This window comes from Haliotis asinina, chromosome 10, assembly GCF_037392515.1.
Source record: "Haliotis asinina isolate JCU_RB_2024 chromosome 10, JCU_Hal_asi_v2, whole genome shotgun sequence".
NCBI classification, from domain to species: domain Eukaryota; kingdom Metazoa; phylum Mollusca; class Gastropoda; order Lepetellida; family Haliotidae; genus Haliotis; species Haliotis asinina.
Genome location: NC_090289.1, coordinates 10,559,390 through 10,576,903, shown reverse-complemented (window position 1 = coordinate 10,576,903; position 17,514 = coordinate 10,559,390). Strand labels below are relative to the sequence as shown.

Below are 17,514 nucleotides of genomic sequence, written 5' to 3'. Positions count from 1 at the left end.
AAATGAAGTTCGATTCCCACTCAGTTATGCTATTTTTGAGGGTGCACCAGATCTATTGGATAATGCTGGCTTTGCAAGATGCTATTAGTTTACTAGCATCATTTCAAAGTTTGGATAAATGTTGGACAAAAGTAGTCCACCTTAGCTGAATAGTAGTAGTAGTAGTAGTAGTAGTGGTGGTGGTGGTGGTGGTGGTGGTGGTGGTGGTATTAATACCTCTATCCAAGATTGATGTGGTCGTTGTACGTCAGAAAATTTTCAACTGGTTAATTATGTGATCGTCTCATTTTCCTGATTGTGAGATGCCTTGTTTGTTTCATCACCGCAGAATACTATAACATTATTTAGGTATATTTGCAGGTGAACGGATTATGAAATTCCACAGATGTGCAACTGCAACGCTCGGGTGAAACGAACCATTTTGACGCATTATCAAAATGAACCTCACAACTGAACAACAGAAAACAGAAAATGCAAATACAACAACACATTTATTTTTTCCTCATTTTAAACTTGGCGAGGTCACATGTTATGACGTAATAATGACGTAATAATGATGTAGTCTTGATGTCGTGAGGCGCACTTATAACGTAAAGACAATAATAGGCGAAACATTTCAAGACAGACAAAACAACTTCATAAACTTAAGTGACGGAAACTGACGAAGACGAGGTAATTAAAACCATTGTAGTCATTACACCGCCATGAATATAATATGTGTCTACGTCGATTGTTATTTCATCAAACATGTTGTCTGAGACAAACTGTCGCTACTGAAAAACACTTTTCCCTAAAATAATACAATCACCTGTAAGAAAGTTTCGTGACATACAGCAACAGAAAATGTAAGAAACATTCACCAACGAAAGTAAAATGTGTATTTTTGAGGACCGTGACATTCTACTGTGTGGCGATTCGAATGAAATTTTATATTCAGGTAAATATTTTAGAATGTGTCAGAAAAGAAAATTCTTTTCAACATTTTAAGATTTTCTTTTGTAAAAAATCATTTTTAGGTGACGGTTATTCGCATACCGAAATGTAGCACTAATATTCAGCACTTAGATATTTGCAAAAATATCAGAAAAGATACAAACGATGCCAATAAATTGAATTTCTTTATACGTATCTTAGAATAGTATGCCTGCCAAAGGGAGCTAATCAGCACTTCGACCCTCTCCGTCCGTTGAATTCACGAATAAAGCTGCCTGACCAAGAGGAATGAATGCGTTTAAAATTGAATTCCTTTAAGGGACATGTTTGATAAAGGAAGATGGTACGCATGGAAGTTTTAAATAAATATATCAAAATAGTCATTTTATGATTTTAAATGTGTTGAGAGGGTGATGTTTGAATATTGCTTCAAAATTTAAAAACTGATTCCTCATTTAAAGAAAGCTCTGTCAAAAATTGGAAACAGTGTTTAAGTAGGCTCCGATAAACGAGAACACAAAAATGTTGTACTGACCAACAAAAGCAATCTGAGACATGTCATATGTTGTACGAAATGAAACCTTTTACGTAACCGGACAGTTCTTTAGTTCTATAGTCTTATCAGATGTCTTTCCGCCTCATAAAAACACCAATGAAAATAAATGTGAGTGTTGTCTTGGTAAAACTGTGATGAAACGAGGATAATCTCACGCACTTACAATCATAACACATAGAAAAGACAGAGAGAGTAATGTTACAATAACAATTAGCCTGTCGTAAACCGGCATGATATTTACGACAATCCTTACTCAGTCTTGGAAACTGTCGTAAAGTGGTATGCAGTGAGATGAGATGACGTCAAATGCAGTTTATGATACTTCGACGGTTTCTACACTCAGGCCAAACCTAATATTTAGGGAAATGTTCGTTTTCTTGCCTCAAAAAAAAACAGACCACGTGACCTTTGAGGCTTTGTGTTATTGGCTCTGTGGACAAAAGTTTGTTTTCACTGGAAAATATCAACAGATGAGATCACAATCTCGCGCATACTCAATACGTCCACTTTTCGTCACCATATATTGTCAATGTCCACTGAGTTTCTTGAAAAACATTGACTCTTTCACAACTAATATCTACATCTTCTTGTCTCACTTCGGGACATTCACAAGTTAGGGCTACTCATATAATAAAGATGAACTGAGCCATTCACTACAGTTTCGTATTATGTCACCAATACCAGTACGCATTGGTTCTGCGCCTGTGCCGTTTGTTTCCGGTTGCCACGTTGTCGTAACACAGAATGTCTGTAAGTACTTATGCTGTGGTCTTGGACATCTGTTAGACGTTGTGGCTTTCGTCTCTTCCCGGCATGCACAGCGGTATCAGTGTACATCCGTTATGTCACAGAACAACATGATAAACACCCGTGTTGCCAAGCAAAGGGAGATAATTCAGTCGATCAATGTCTGAAATCCTCTGGCAAGTGGAGCACTGTATACGCTCCTACAGAATAGCTCAACCGGAAGTGTTTGTTATCCCTACGCCTGCGCAGATAGTGTATCCCCCTGAGCTGAATGTGTTTGGAGAGTGTCTTTATTTTCTTGATCTTCTCGTACACGTGCTTTATTTCTTTCGTTTAATTTCTTCCGTTTCATCCGTCGATTTTGAAACCAAACTTTAACTTGTCTTTCAGATAACTGTAACTTACAAGAAATTTCCCATCGCTTTTGCCGTGTTATATACGAGCTGTTTAAAAATTCATTTTCCAAAACCATCGTCTGATAGCGAGTGTATGGCTTCCGCTTTTTTCTTCCCTTTGTTTCTGAAATATAAAAAACACACTGTTACCAAATGTCACAAAAACAAACACTTTAGTGATGTTGAAAAAATTATTTTAAAAAATCTACATTTTGCATGTTAGTTTTTACAGTTTCAGCTGTTCCACTAATTCAGATTTGAAAAAAAACCCGGGTCGACAATATTTTGAAAAAAGAGCAATGAGCACTACCTATGTGTTCATATCATGAAGATGGTGACGTCCTGTCGTCATATCTGCACACCATGTTCAGCCATGTGTAAGATCGCTCAGATTTTGAATAGTCCAAATAATACATTTTATGCTATGAACGGATATTATTATTACTGATGTCAAAATCAAATTGACGTTCCTTTTGATTGTAATGCATGCATGCCCAATACGAAACTACTTTAATTGCATCTGGCCTCCTGAGCGCTGTAGCGCAAGTCAAGACACCCACCATTAAATTTCTCAGTCCAATTACCGTGGACAATGTTTCCATGGTTTCGATCAACAGGCAAACGTCATATTTTTTAATCTGTTAGGTAATTGCCATGACGCTGATGGTAATTATTCAAACATAGTTCACGTGATTTCAAATTTTTATCCGACTTTGTGGGTACTGTGGTGAAAGCATGTTGGAGTGTATAACCACGTAGAGATTGACGTATCATCCCAGATTCTCATTTTATAGGTCACTCTGGTATTACTGTTTTTTTATAATATTTAATTTTGTTTTCAATGTGTTTTCCTATTGTATAACAACAGCAAATATTTTGACTATACAGTTTGGTCTACTTATGTAGATTTAACCGTCCTCCTGAGTAGTTAAAAACAAACGCATGAAACTTACAAGCAAGTGACTTCATTTGCACAAGCAAATGACGTCAATTGCTTTTATTAACCATATTCACTTTTTAAGATATGTTAAATGTTCGTTTAGTGCTATGTGTACACTGTGATTATTGTAACCAAGGTTATAGGTAATTTCCCGATATACGTCATAATATTTGAGCTAACAGACAAACAAATTTACGTTTCTCTTCCCGGTTCAGTGTTAAGCCGACTCATCAAGGGAGATAATCCGGGCTATACCTAGGGCTTGTCAAGCGACACGGCAAGCACCCGTCGACCGGGGCTGATGACAAATGGGCCACATATAAGCTCATAATTAATCTTGTTTCCTCGTTTATGACATATGCTGACAAAAGTAAGACCAGTGGAACGTCGCTGTGCCCTTTGTTGTGGAAAACACAGGTTTCGTTGACAAATCTCCCCATGAAATATGCGATCAGGTTCCCCCATGGGAAAAAGGATTGAAAAATGATCTTTTTTAGCCTGTTGACACGCGGGGAATGAAATGTGATATATGTTTCGTAAGTTCTTGTTACAAAGGTTGTGTGTCCCTGCTTTGAAATCTACCAATTGCATGACATGAATGGACATAAAAAAGTTATGCTTTATTCTTATCCATGTTAATAGAATCATAAGTTTATAATATCGAAACATTATTGGTGTGTGTAAGAATATACATACCAACTTTAGTCTCACCCATTGAAAGTAATTTATTTCTGTTTCATTATATGAAATATATATAATGGTTAGTTTTGTATAAGTTGTGTTTATTAGGGGCTATGGGTGCAGTGACTGTGCTATTGTATATCTAATAAGTGGAACCAATAAACCGAAGAACAGTAATTTACTAAATGCTCTACTGTTAAGATACCGTTAATCATTAATACCTGATATTAATTGCTATGATCAGTGATACAAAATGTACCTCCGTTGATAGTGTGAACGTTCAACCTCTGACCTTGTTTAATTACATTATCAAACAGTCTGGCCCAGGTGGCAGGTAGGGGTGAGAACCCCTGCCACAATGTAATACATTTCATAATGTACATGCAATAAAACTAGCGTTGCTGATTTCACTTTATGCCGATTTCAGAACCATTAATGCATTATTATTCTCTCATCCCGACAGGGGTCAACGATACTGTTCGCATTGGTGATTATTATTTCATATTTGTTTCACCCAGAGGCGATAAATTCCGGCAATATGCTCTAAAACAGCAGCAAGAACCAGTAGGAGGCAAAGTGATTAGACGCACGTGTATATGAAAACATGTTGCACATTTCAGCTTGTACATTGCAATCAATTTCGAAATCAATCGACTTCATAGCAGTGCATGTACCACTGGCTTGGTGTCAGATCCCGATCCCGAGTATCCCTCGTCAGTTCCAAAACGGTGGTTTATGTATAATTTAAAATCAGTAATAGTGAAATTAAGGAAAGGAGCATGAGAGTGTTATCAGCACTTGGATCAATTACGAGCGTTTATACGGATATACAAGATTCATTTACATATTGTTTGGTTGTGATCCCCGCATTAATGAAATGTTTTAGCGTGTCAATTTCGCGATTAGACGGGTCAGAGAACCATCGTTAAAGTATCGATCATTGCCCCAATCACTGTCAGCATCATAATTGTCCTGCGAACTGGAAGTGGATGCAAGTTTATATGTTTTAAAATGCAGAGGGATATTAATCGGAATCTGTTTAACGACCGATCTTAATCAGTAGGACGGCAAGGTTATTTTTTTCCTTCATGTGAAGCCGAAATGCAAAATTTAGATAATTACAAAATGCGCTGGAGCATATTTTCAAATGACTTTTTCTAATCAGGGATAAAACGTTCATAAGTCGTAAGCATATGTAGGTGACACGACGCTTCCTTATTCATTGATTTTTTATGTTTTCGATAAAAAATTGAGCACTGCAAGGTTATGAAAAAAGACCCCGAACTACGTTCGTTCTAATAGGCATGCGCTGTTAGGATGAAATCCCAATGTGTGGATTCTAAAAGGCCTACTCTGAAATGTCATAATGAGAGTGGCATTTCATATCAGAGAATCTCAACACTCCTGGTGATGGTGCAAAATTGCAAATTATTCTCGAGCGAGTCTTCAATTACTATGGTGTCCAGACCTTTTGATTGCTGGGCTTTAAACAAATAACGGGTTACAGCCCATTTCGTCTTTTCTAAGTAGCACAACGTGGAAAAGACCATATGAGTGTTCAGATCGCCCATCGCTAATGATTTGATGGGTTAGATACTGTAACAATTCTAGATCATTCGTCTGTGTAAAAACACCAGTATTTCCCAAGTCTATGGCACCAAAACCGTTTTTGATCTTTTTTAGGTAAATTGTAAAATTAGCGAAAGTAACGAGGCATTGGAGATTTGGGAACATATTAACGAGCTTAGCGACAACTTTCAGCCCTCAACGGAAGCTAAATGTTAAACAAAGACAATAAAACGTGTTTTGATTGCCTCTAAATTGTATTTTACTTGCCAAAATCCATTTAGATTCTTTTTTTCATAGCAGGATAGCAATTTTGTTCACTGCCACAGATATGTCGGTTACAAAAGTTAACACGATGTCACGTGTCATATCGCCAACGTTTAGACATGTAGGGCATTTTTTCCAAGCTACATTTCATTAAAATATAAAAGCATTACACGATTGTGTAGCCGCACTCTAGCTACACGCAAACCTGAGGCCTTTGACCGGACGGAAAATGCGAAAGTTCCGGATTTTCAAAAACGAGCCCCCAAAAATAAATAATAAATAACCATTCATGCCACTTAAACAAATTAGGCACGAATACTAAAAGTATACATCCCAACTCTTGTGGGCTTTTTAACCCTCGGGTCTTTAGCTGACACAGCAGAATGTGTGAACATAGTTCAAACGAAGATTACTGTTTGCGTTCAGTTCTATTGTATGATTTCGTCCTTTAATGTACCGTAAATACATACATCACATACATGTAATTCTATCTGACCACGCACTGAGCTCACCGTGGTTATAATATATGAAATATTAGACATAAGTTATGAAATTATAAATTGAACTTGATGATGCTGCATATAGAATGTTGTGTCTTAAAGACAGGTTATATATGTGTCTGGTTAGTCGAGTTGACGGGGGTTGTGATACGCAGTGAAGTATCACCTGCAATGCTCTTTTAAGTTTAATTCAATTCCGTTCCATCTCACGCGATACCCCAGAGTTTGGAAATTTGAGAGTACACGTACCGTACATAAATCAGCCATACTATTCAGAGGGGTGAACACTGTCCGCTAAATGTCCAATTCAGGTTTAGTTTACCGATTGTAGGATGCAATACGTGCTGTCTTACAGAAACTCATTCTCATATATCACCAAATATATGATTTTTTTTTCTTTGCGTAGAGTTGTTTTTAACATTACATAGACACCGATACTCACGAATCAAGATAAATGTGTTGTATTTGAAGTGTGTTCATGCATTTGAAAAACCCAACTGCTTTTATCAATTAATACCTTCAGATAAGGCGGAAAATAGTAGCGTTATTTTTCTGGATATTTCCATATTTTATATGCATTATGTTACCAAGGAGATTACGACCTGGCTCCCCTAACCAATTAATGTCACTGAAAGCGCTCGGTGTATTAGAATTAAAGCATGTGAGATTTTATAATGATATCCCCATTAATAATTCACGACACATCTACGCCCTGCTTCATGCAGGTCACTACTTAGCAGGTATATTTCTTTCAGGTTAGATTGACGTATGTCAATGTCAGACGACGGTGAAATTGAGCACCAAACACGGTGAAGATCAAAGACCAGGTGTGATTTACTCGATTCTTCCCACATAGTGAATACGCTTGAAAACCCGTCAGGCAAACGTAACAGGCAATTGACACGACTGAACATAGACATGACCCCATGTAGCAGAGAAGAAGGACAAGTTGGATTCGAGTTAAGTAAAGCTATCTACACAGGCGGTAATGTGTCGATATCACGCGAAAATCTACTACGTCAAATGCTATAGTTAACATTTTGTGATGACAAGCTTCAGCACGCAAGGTGGTTTATTTCGCTCATTCATTTCCATGATGTTGATTTCATCAGCTTTCAAGTGGCGCACTCATCAGCAAGTCCTTTCTTAAAACTGACATCAAGAATTCTCTTTTTCCCCGTCTTACTAATTCGCTGATTTATAAACGCACTTAGATCGCGGTGTACACATAGAGCAAGTTTAACTTCCACGCTACAGAAATCAAAGGATTGCTTCCTTAAATTAACGTTTGATACGAAGTACTTATGTAAACGTGCCGGGGTTCAATTTCAGGTCTACAGCATAATGAGTGTAGCCTATTTCTGTCGGTGATATCCCAAATCATGCCACTCATAGACTGTGACATTTCAATTTCTCAATAGAAAATCGATGACACAATTGGTATTGTCTGAAGCCTTCCCAGATTACTCCAGAGGCCATAAAAACACCCCCATAACAATCTCCTTCGCGTCCCATCTCCGATAATCCATTTACACGTTCATCTGTTCCTTAAGAACTCGCTTCCTTATCTGCTTTCGGTTGTTTTTTAAGCTCTTGCTTGTTCAACCTACATTCAAGTTTTTAGATCAACAGACATATTTCTTTAACGCAATATTTCCCAACAAGTCTTTGAAGGTTTTGCAAGATGAAATTCAGGATAAAAAAATACATGTCATTGTCCGAACAAAAAATGCGAATTTCATCATGTGGAGTTTATAACACTCCTGAGCATTAACAATCGATATGAATAACATTATTAAATATAAAATTCACGTTTTTCAATTATTACGAATTACGAAATCAAAATCCACGAAGATCGACTCCAAAGAGAGAAAAAATCACACAACACTCTTCAATTTGATTTTTTAGAGTTAAAGGCCATATAGCCGGCTCTTTTTTCCCTGAAATAACAGTCCGGATAATTCGCCTATCCCCAAGTTGAATATCGAGATGTCGATTTCATTCCATTTGGATAGGCGAGAAACCTACAACATCGCTGTGAGCTCGGCAGGAGTATTCATATAACTAGAAATCACCCCTTGTCGAGGCCACCCCTTTGATGTTGTGCTCGGAGCAAGAAAATCAATAGTTTTCAGAGGCTGAAACATTAAGATCAATGTTTCGGCGGTCAGAGAGAGTTATAGTGACGATTAGGGCTGAATTTACAGCGCACAAAGTCGAGTAAATAAGCTACAATTTGATGGGATTTGTAAATTTCACCCGTGCGATTTAATAGCAAACTAGAAAAGTCCCTTCGTGTTAAAGGTCATGTCATGCATAAAAAACACCAATTTCGGGACGAGCATGTGAGGAAGATTTTTGAAAATGGTTGGGAGCTTAAAAGAGATTATGAATTTCTGTGGCGGGTCTTCATGACCATAGTCTTCGAAAAACGAGTGGCAGTAAAAATCAGTTATCGCTTCCTACTTTTTGATGTTTTGATAATTTTGTTGTAGATAACAAAAGCGATAAATATAATTTCAAATAGTGTTCAAGTTTATATTCAGTCTTGAAAGAGGTCGTATTCATAAGGACCGAACGATCAACCTTTAAGATGACAGTTTGAAGTCAATATGATTGTCAGTGTTTGAAATGATGTGTGGCCATTCAGCTTTATTGTCCCTAGTGTTAAGTAATTGCCCCAGTCGTCTACTAGACGAGTAACACAGCATCGGCCTTTCCCATTGATAACCCTGTGCTATACCACGTTTGTAATTCAATTGTTCCACGCAGATTCTAACCAACTGATTTATATACGAGAGATATGCAGACCCTTTACACACAATTCATCAGCCGTGTGCTAAACTGTTCCGTCAATTTTTCTAAACGCATGACTGAAATTTAATGTATCGTAGAATAATTTCTCAAAGCGCTGGAGCACATGGCTCTACGCTATGATTCCAAGTGACTGACCGGCGCCTTTGATGTGGACTTAGAGCACAATGAAATTAGCAGGTACTCAAACTCACGAGACTTGAAATAGACACGAACTGCCTATATTGTCTCTAGATAACTGTGTGTGTGCGGCGTGTGAAATAGACAGCTATAGACAACGTCGCAGCGAGGGGACGTGTTCATAGCAATAGACAGCGAAGGACGCATGAGTGGATTATAATACTTAAATGTGTGCTGGGTGAAAGATACCTGCCATTGACACCTGTCATATGGAGATATGTCCTCTGATCGTGGGATAATTTTACATTTGCAAAACTTCAAACTGAAATATACATACCAATGACAATTAAAACTAGTATTAACGAATGTTTGATGTTTCATTATATTTCTGTTGATGTCAATGTTATCAGTAGAAATACATAACGTGGTATTATTTTGATTATAGTCCATTTGGGATTGTTTTTAGTTTTTCATACGCGATACTGTCTATATGTTTTAAAATTTGTTGGCTGATCGACAGATACCACATACTGTTATGTCTGATGACATATTTAACTGACGTTTCATACTGTACAAAGTCTTTGTGTTTCATTTTAAAAATAGTTGCACAGAGTATGTATTATCAATCAACCTGCTGATTTATATATTAACTTACAGTCAAACCATTTGTGTGACATGTTGACATTGCTGAAAACATATTACACGTAAAACATTTAAAACACACAATACGGGACTACATCTTTTTCAGGTGAAACGTTTTCCATATCCATAAGACATCTGAGCTGAAAACTCAGTTCATTGTACGATTCGGTCTCGTGTATAAAGTGTTCAATATAGGTAAGCTACAGTTCAGCGCTGTCACAAACACATGCCAAGACTAGTAACTGTAAAACCATAACGTGTCCTGAATTTGTACGGCAATATTACACATATAAATATTAATAAATGTGACATGATAACGTATTTTGTTCCCGGACCATCAGAGAGAGGCAATACTGCATAGAGGAGAGTGTTTTGTATGCATGTAAATGATATTATAGTCAAATATGATAGACATAAATATGTTTGAAAAAACATCAACTGGACCTAAAGGTAAATCTTTAACTAGAATAGTCATTTTATGTTCCTCCAACGCAACGATATATGGTTATTGAATAGGTCACTAAATCGAGATATACTTACGTCCAAAACCAATTTTTCAGATTTAATCATAAAAGTATGAGATCATTCCGTAACGGCTCAATTAAAAACCTAAAACCACAACACGACTTCATGTAATTATAATGTATGGTTTAAATAAAAGTAAGGCAATAATTGTCCCAAGCAATGAAATGTTGCACGAACGAAAAACATAAGTGTTCAGATGGTGTTAAATGTTTTAATATTTGAATAATTTGTTCTACCTCAGTTTAATTTGTGCGCTATATTTCATCCATTAACGGTTTTCACTCACATTAACCAATTATCTGAAGATTTCACGGGTCATTTCTTGTTCAAATATAAAACCCTTTGAATCTGACGTATATCCACGTACTGTGTGTCAAGGTACAGATATATCATACAGTGCCTGTAGGGTAGGAGCTGCATACCAAATTCATAAACACAAAGGATTAGACAAACACGGCTGCGCAACGTATATGCACCCTAAAAGACATAAATGCTCCAATAATTGACGTTTTATGACGTGAGTAATAAATACGGTTTATAGGCCACTGATTATGACAGATTAATGCACATAGTTGGTTTTGAATAAATAGATACAGATTTAGACTGTGCGTTAATAATATGTAATCAAGGCGAGAAATAATATGTTTGCGGGGAACAACAGAATTCCTATGTTGCCCATACCAGCGCTAGGTGGTTATGCTTCTGGAAATGTTGGCTTCTTGTTCATTCATTCATTCATTCATTCATTCATTCATTCATTCATTCATTCATTCATTTATTTGAAAGGCAACTGAAAACGCTATGCGAAAGGTAGCTAAAGATAGTATATATGAAAACGCCAAGTTGTTTGAAATAATATTTATATTTAGAATATTACTTTGTAGTCCGAAAAGACAGCTCGATAGAGATTTCAGTATCAAAACAGATATTCCGTTGACTGGGAAACACGACTAATCTTTCCTGGGGTCTGAACTGTTGTATTGTTGTAGGAGAGAAGTGATTTACTAGCGGTCTTCAAGCAGCTTCTGGATTCCGAACACGTGTTCGTCAAGGAAACAGCCGGGCAGTTACCGGTGAATGGGGAACATGTCTGGGGTCATTAAAACTATTCGGGGACCGCTTTGAACGCACGTAGTGTTTCTGTGCTCTGTTTTCACTCATCCGAAAAGATGGAGTGCTGAGGAATCACGGGTAATAAGAATCCCGGGTTCTGTGTAAACACGAGATAATGATGATAAGCATTGATAAAATAGACAATATTACAAAAAGTCATCATCATCGTCGTCGTCGTCGTCATCGTGTAAATGCATTGGTGTGTGCCGTGCCAAATTAATCCTTACAAAATTAAAAGTGTCAAGGTCAACGTTTATCATCAGCGTCACGTTAGTATAACGTCAGTAAATGTTTTTTCCTGGAATGACTAATTTCAAGTGTCTTGAAATACGGGCTTAATGAATGTGCGCACAGAACTGTATTTTCTATTCCTCAAACCCATGATAAATATGCTCAATGAAATTTAAAACATACAGATTTTTTAACGTCAAGATAAACAAACACTTAGGCGAAACGGAATCTCCATGTACACTGATAAGGCCCATGCGTCCTGGATAATCACTAACAGAAGTATCCATCATTGAAATCAATAAATAATCTCATAGTTTAAGTGACAAAACAAACTTCAACGCTATCCGATAACCAGCCACCCAGAAAGCTATGTCTCCAAGTCATTCCCCGCGATAAACAAGACTCTTGACAATCTGCCCAATAATTCACTGGACTTCAAGAGGAACAGTCGCTCCTCAGTAAGCTTAGCTGTTATCCCATTATTTGTGGGCGGGGTGGCTCGCCCCCTGGAGCAAAGGGGTGGGACAGTGTGATCTTTGGGGGACATGGGCGTCTTAAGTCGAGAGATTTGTAATCCATCTGGTGACTTTGGGATAAACGGTTGTATACTTGGTTTGATCTCGCGACATTAAACTGACAAACCACATAAGGGGTGTGCAGCTGCGTCTTTTTAAAATTAAATTTAATGCGTATCTGCTAAATTACACATTTACGCTCTTCGGTATCTTTCTATTTTCAATTTGTATTCATAATTATCACTTGCAACTTTTAAGTGAAATATGGATAATGTAAATTTTTAATTTGAGATTGAAACTATGACCATATTTTATTCAGATTTCCCTTGCTATTGTAGACAGTTCCCACGTAACATGATCTCTCAATCTCTAATCTGACATAGACCTAAGAATAATCATAATAAAAAAAACATACAATTTCTCCATTTTAAAGTTAAAAATCGAAATCGTTAAACATTACAAATTGACTCACACTTAAACAATATCTGTAGCCATTAAAAACTATACACAACGTGCAACTTTTATAAATATGACATTAGGTAAGAATGCAGGAAAATGGGGTATAATCCAAGTATAGTCTCATTGTGCAAGTGCGTGCAACTGCATTTGTTCTCAGTCGAGGAAATACAAGGCTAATCCTTTCCCATGTGTGAAACTTCTCAGTTTGCTCATATCTTAATCTGTGACCCCAATGCTTCTGTCATCTGTCAGTGAGTACACTAGTGCTTGTAATCCCAACCATAGACACATAGTCGGCAGTAGTCCCAAGGTCTTTGATGTTCTGTCATGTGCATCTTCCGTTTTGACGGATTGAAATGGTAATCTCATGTTGATCTTGATAATACCTACGGATTAACATGTTATGGACATCAGGATCTGCAAATCACGCTGGATTTGGGCTGGACAATACGCGTTTGACATACGTCACTGACATGTGTCATGCCAATTTTATAACAAAAATAAACCTCACATGACATTTACTGATACAATATATTACTATACCGTAACCCTCTGGCATTGCAAATTGCACATTTGAGGTGTACCTTACAACTTAGGCATATCTTGACACACATCTGTAACGCTATATACAGAGTCCATGTCGTCAACGTAAAAAGTACCTGACGTAATGTTCTCCAGTTATTTCTATATATTTTCTGTTTTTAAAAAAGTTTGAATTGGAACACAACATCAACGCTAAGGCAAAGCATGTGTGAGGGAATGCACCAGAAAAGACCAACCATTGAAACTCTACGGGAGGACACCATTACGTCCCAAAAATGATACATCCATCCCCGTAACGGTAATATATTTCTAGAGCATCACGCAGCCGGAAGGCGATGTAATCTAGTAAATAAAGTAACAGCAATTTTCTTATTACGGTAATGTCCTCTTTTGTACAATATCAATCAGCTTAGATTCATATTTGCTAAGAGAAAGTATTATCATAATATATCTACATGTTCATCGTAAACGGTACACATATATTACCATTATGACCTATTCAATTCAAGCCCAATAAAATTCAAACCGTTTCGCACCTTGGGTAGTTTCTATGAACAAGGGAAGTAACTGCTGGGGGAAGGGATGCTCTCGTTTCAAGGGAAACCAGCTTGGTAGCGAGTTTAGGCCGATATTGCCAAGTCTGTAATCATCCAATTACGACATTTGTAATGTGATAGTCTTGAAAGTGGCTAAACATCCCCAAGACATTCAGCTAGTCTGGCAAAGACGCAGAGTTTTTCAGCCCTCGTGTTGTGTATGGAGAATGTTTGTTAAATGATAACTCAAAGGCTGTTTGGAGTTATCTTAGCAAGGCCACTCCATCGACTTGGCAACTGCAGTACCCGCAGAGCGACACAAAGGGCGGTTATCTCCTCAATGCATGACGGAAGAACGTCAGATCCATGCACTGTAAGGAGTTCTTGCACAATGTTATTATTACCCTAGGGTAGATGTATGATGTTAGTATTTTCTCTCTTTTAAATTAAAACAACGGCTTGAAATTATTTTCAATAATTATATTTACCTCCTTATTTAAACAAACCCTCCAGGGAACGCGCTATCGTTCTATTGAACACTTTCCACAATTATCCACGTTAACTTTATCATTGTTATTCTAAAATCATTTTCTACATCAGTGACTTAAAACCAACATTTTTTTCCTTACCAAATATTGAATTAAAGTATTTTGAAAAATTCTTCAAAACGAAACGAATGGAGTATGGTAAAATATCGTGCAGCACGCCTTGAATGGGCTTTTTTTCTTAGCAAGCATTCAGCTTTGAATTAGAATTCATCAACCGAATATCTCATTTCATACACAGATATTTAGAAGTCAAGAATCCCATGAAATATTGATTAGCTGATACCATAGTTCGCCAACACCCCTACTGTGCATAAGTTTCAAAGTTAAAAAAGTAATGCATAATTTAAAACAGCCTGCGGCGTATGTAATTACGAGAGTCAAAAGTTGTCAGAAAGATGGGAAACACGTAAAATATTTACATGTTTGTTGTTTTAATTCTCATTATTGTTCAGGAATTTCAAAACATATATTCTTTCGTCCTGGGTGATATTTTCCGTTTCTTAAGTCACATTTGATGGTTTCCTTAACTTGATGTCATAGTATTTTTCACAGTTTGTGTTTTCACAATACGACAAAATGATCAAATGAACAAAGTTTGTAAGAGTCGCCTTTGCTTTAAAACATCATTCCAAAACCCCATATTCTGACATGAAATAATAAATATGCATATCTATGTTCAAGCTGGCAGAAAAGGGGCGAAGAGAAAAATTCCTAAAAAAAGGTAAACGATGTTTTTCCAAACTATGTGAAAAGAACGGTCGTTGGATGTTTCCATTTACGCGCTGACGAATTCTCTTTGAAATCCTCGTTTAGATCACACACACGGTGATTCATTCAACCGTATCCCATAATAAAGGATCCAGGGATATACCACACAGCGACATAAAGGAAGAGCGAGGGAGAGAATGGAAACTCCAGACTCTCTCGCCGACATTTTCAGAAAGTATCAGGAGAACTTTTACCATTAGACCAATGGATGAAATTATCTTCTTCTTTGATCCCGAGTTGTGTTTCTCATAATTCGTCTTTCATAAAGCTATAGCATCAAATATTTTCTTTTGAATCGTCACCGACATCTGCATATTCCATTTTCGTAAAGATATCTGCCTGGAAGCTTAAACAGATACTCTGCCTTTTTTTACACATTGTTTGATATTTTTTCCAAAAATCACGAAAATTGGTAACGAAATGAAAATTTCGTTAGGAAGCAAAATTTTCAGCTACTTCACTTTTTATCTTTAAAGGACAGATTGCTTTCGGAATGAAGATAAGTGTTCTAAATGTTAGTGTATCTGATGAATCTTTTCTTCAACAGGATACAGGAACTGTGTCACACTGACATACTCCCTTTACCATCACTGCTTTGGATGTGGCTGTGTTTCCCCGATATACATATTAAGTTCTTTCGTATTTCTTTCTGTTTTCTAACTATATAATAATTACAATAAAAAAGAATAAAGCCGAGATACTTTGTACTAATATGTTTGATTAACGAAAATAATAATATGTAACATGCATCCACACATCCATCACAATATTACATGTCTTATATGGCCGATTGAAGATGTTTTCATAGCTTACAATCTATAAGAGCTGCTGTCTGTTTCATTTAGAATCGCTGCTGGGGATGCATTGTGTATGATTGTATTTCAAAGGGGAGATTCCCTTGCAATCAACATCATGGAGTTTAATATCACAATGAATGCCATCCATAAATATTATGGTGATTAATCCTCCAAAATATAATGAGCAGATCAAGTTTAAGACAGATTCTACGATATTCCTCCTGTTCAAATTAATTCAAAACGTTCCGCTAGCTGTTTACATCCTGAAGACAACGTCCTGTATATACCAACCTTTAAACAAAACATATCCGAGAAATCGAATTGAACGCCTGTCTCCTCATGCCTCTCCTCATTTAATGGCAGATCAGTTGCCTTATTAAGGAGTGCACATTGGTTGAAACATCCTTTGTATTATAACAGAGGAACTGTTCTTCTTAAACTTGTCAATGATTCTCTATGCATCTGTTCCTTTGAAGCCACACAAATCAATTAAGTATTCCACACAAGTTTAGCATACAAAAACTGTTTAAAGTAAACCTAGTTTCGTTTATGGATAGCTGGAATGTTTATTAAAAATATTTAATCATATCTAGAACGATTTGGCCAAGATCAAACATAACCACTACTTAGGATGGGGTCGTTTTTGCCTGCAGAGTGTGTAAGATGAGAAAGTATAACTTAACATCATCCAATCTTACCATAATTTGGGATTAAAACAGCCTTTTAAAAGGACGTTTCTAATAGGCGTATCGAGTTACGTTTAAGTTTAGTTACTTGGGAACCTCACGTTTGTCCTGTATAAAGACGATCCCATAAATTAGCCACGGGAGTCTTATAAGGATACTCCAATTCTACCGTCGGAGCTGTGTTAAACCTACTCTTAGCCTACTACAGACTATCATATTTCAATGAAACTGCCGATTCGATATATGTATAAAAATGTGTGTTATATGAGCTTCAGACTTCATCATTGATGCTTGCGCCAAGAAATATCCTGTTTCTGGATTCGTTTTCAATTTGGCGGCCATATTTGATTTACGCAACGACCTGGGTGGGCAACTTGAACTGCTTGTATTCTTTTGTAGATTTCATTTTGTCAACACTACAATGTTTGGAGTGTAGTATACAGGGCCATTGTTTACGGTATGCAATTGCACACATCATTATTAATTAAGAAAAAAATCTGTCGTGATGTATATTCACACAGACTATGGTGGGTGACATACCAAAGATGGTATTTTCCAAACAACGGAGTACCTTGAGGCGAAAGTGAAGCAAGAAATATAACGATTTTCGCACTTATATCTCTTGTATACTG

The 17,514-nt window shown here is 36.9% G+C and overlaps 1 protein-coding gene across 6 annotated transcripts in view; it reads right to left on the bottom strand.

Annotated features, from left to right (window-relative positions):
• Positions 1 to 478: 478 nt before the first annotated feature.
• The window catches only part of LOC137298500 (homeobox protein Hox-D10-like), a 192,079-nt gene continuing 175,043 nt past the window's right edge, over positions 479 to 17,514 (bottom strand). For all 6 annotated transcript variants that reach the window (XM_067830793.1, XM_067830789.1, XM_067830791.1 and 3 more), the window contains one exon: positions 479 to 2,755. In XM_067830793.1, coding sequence (XP_067686894.1) covers positions 2,472 to 2,755 — 284 coding nt within the window. In that variant the 3' untranslated portion in view covers positions 479 to 2,471. The remainder of the gene's footprint in view (positions 2,756 to 17,514) is intronic.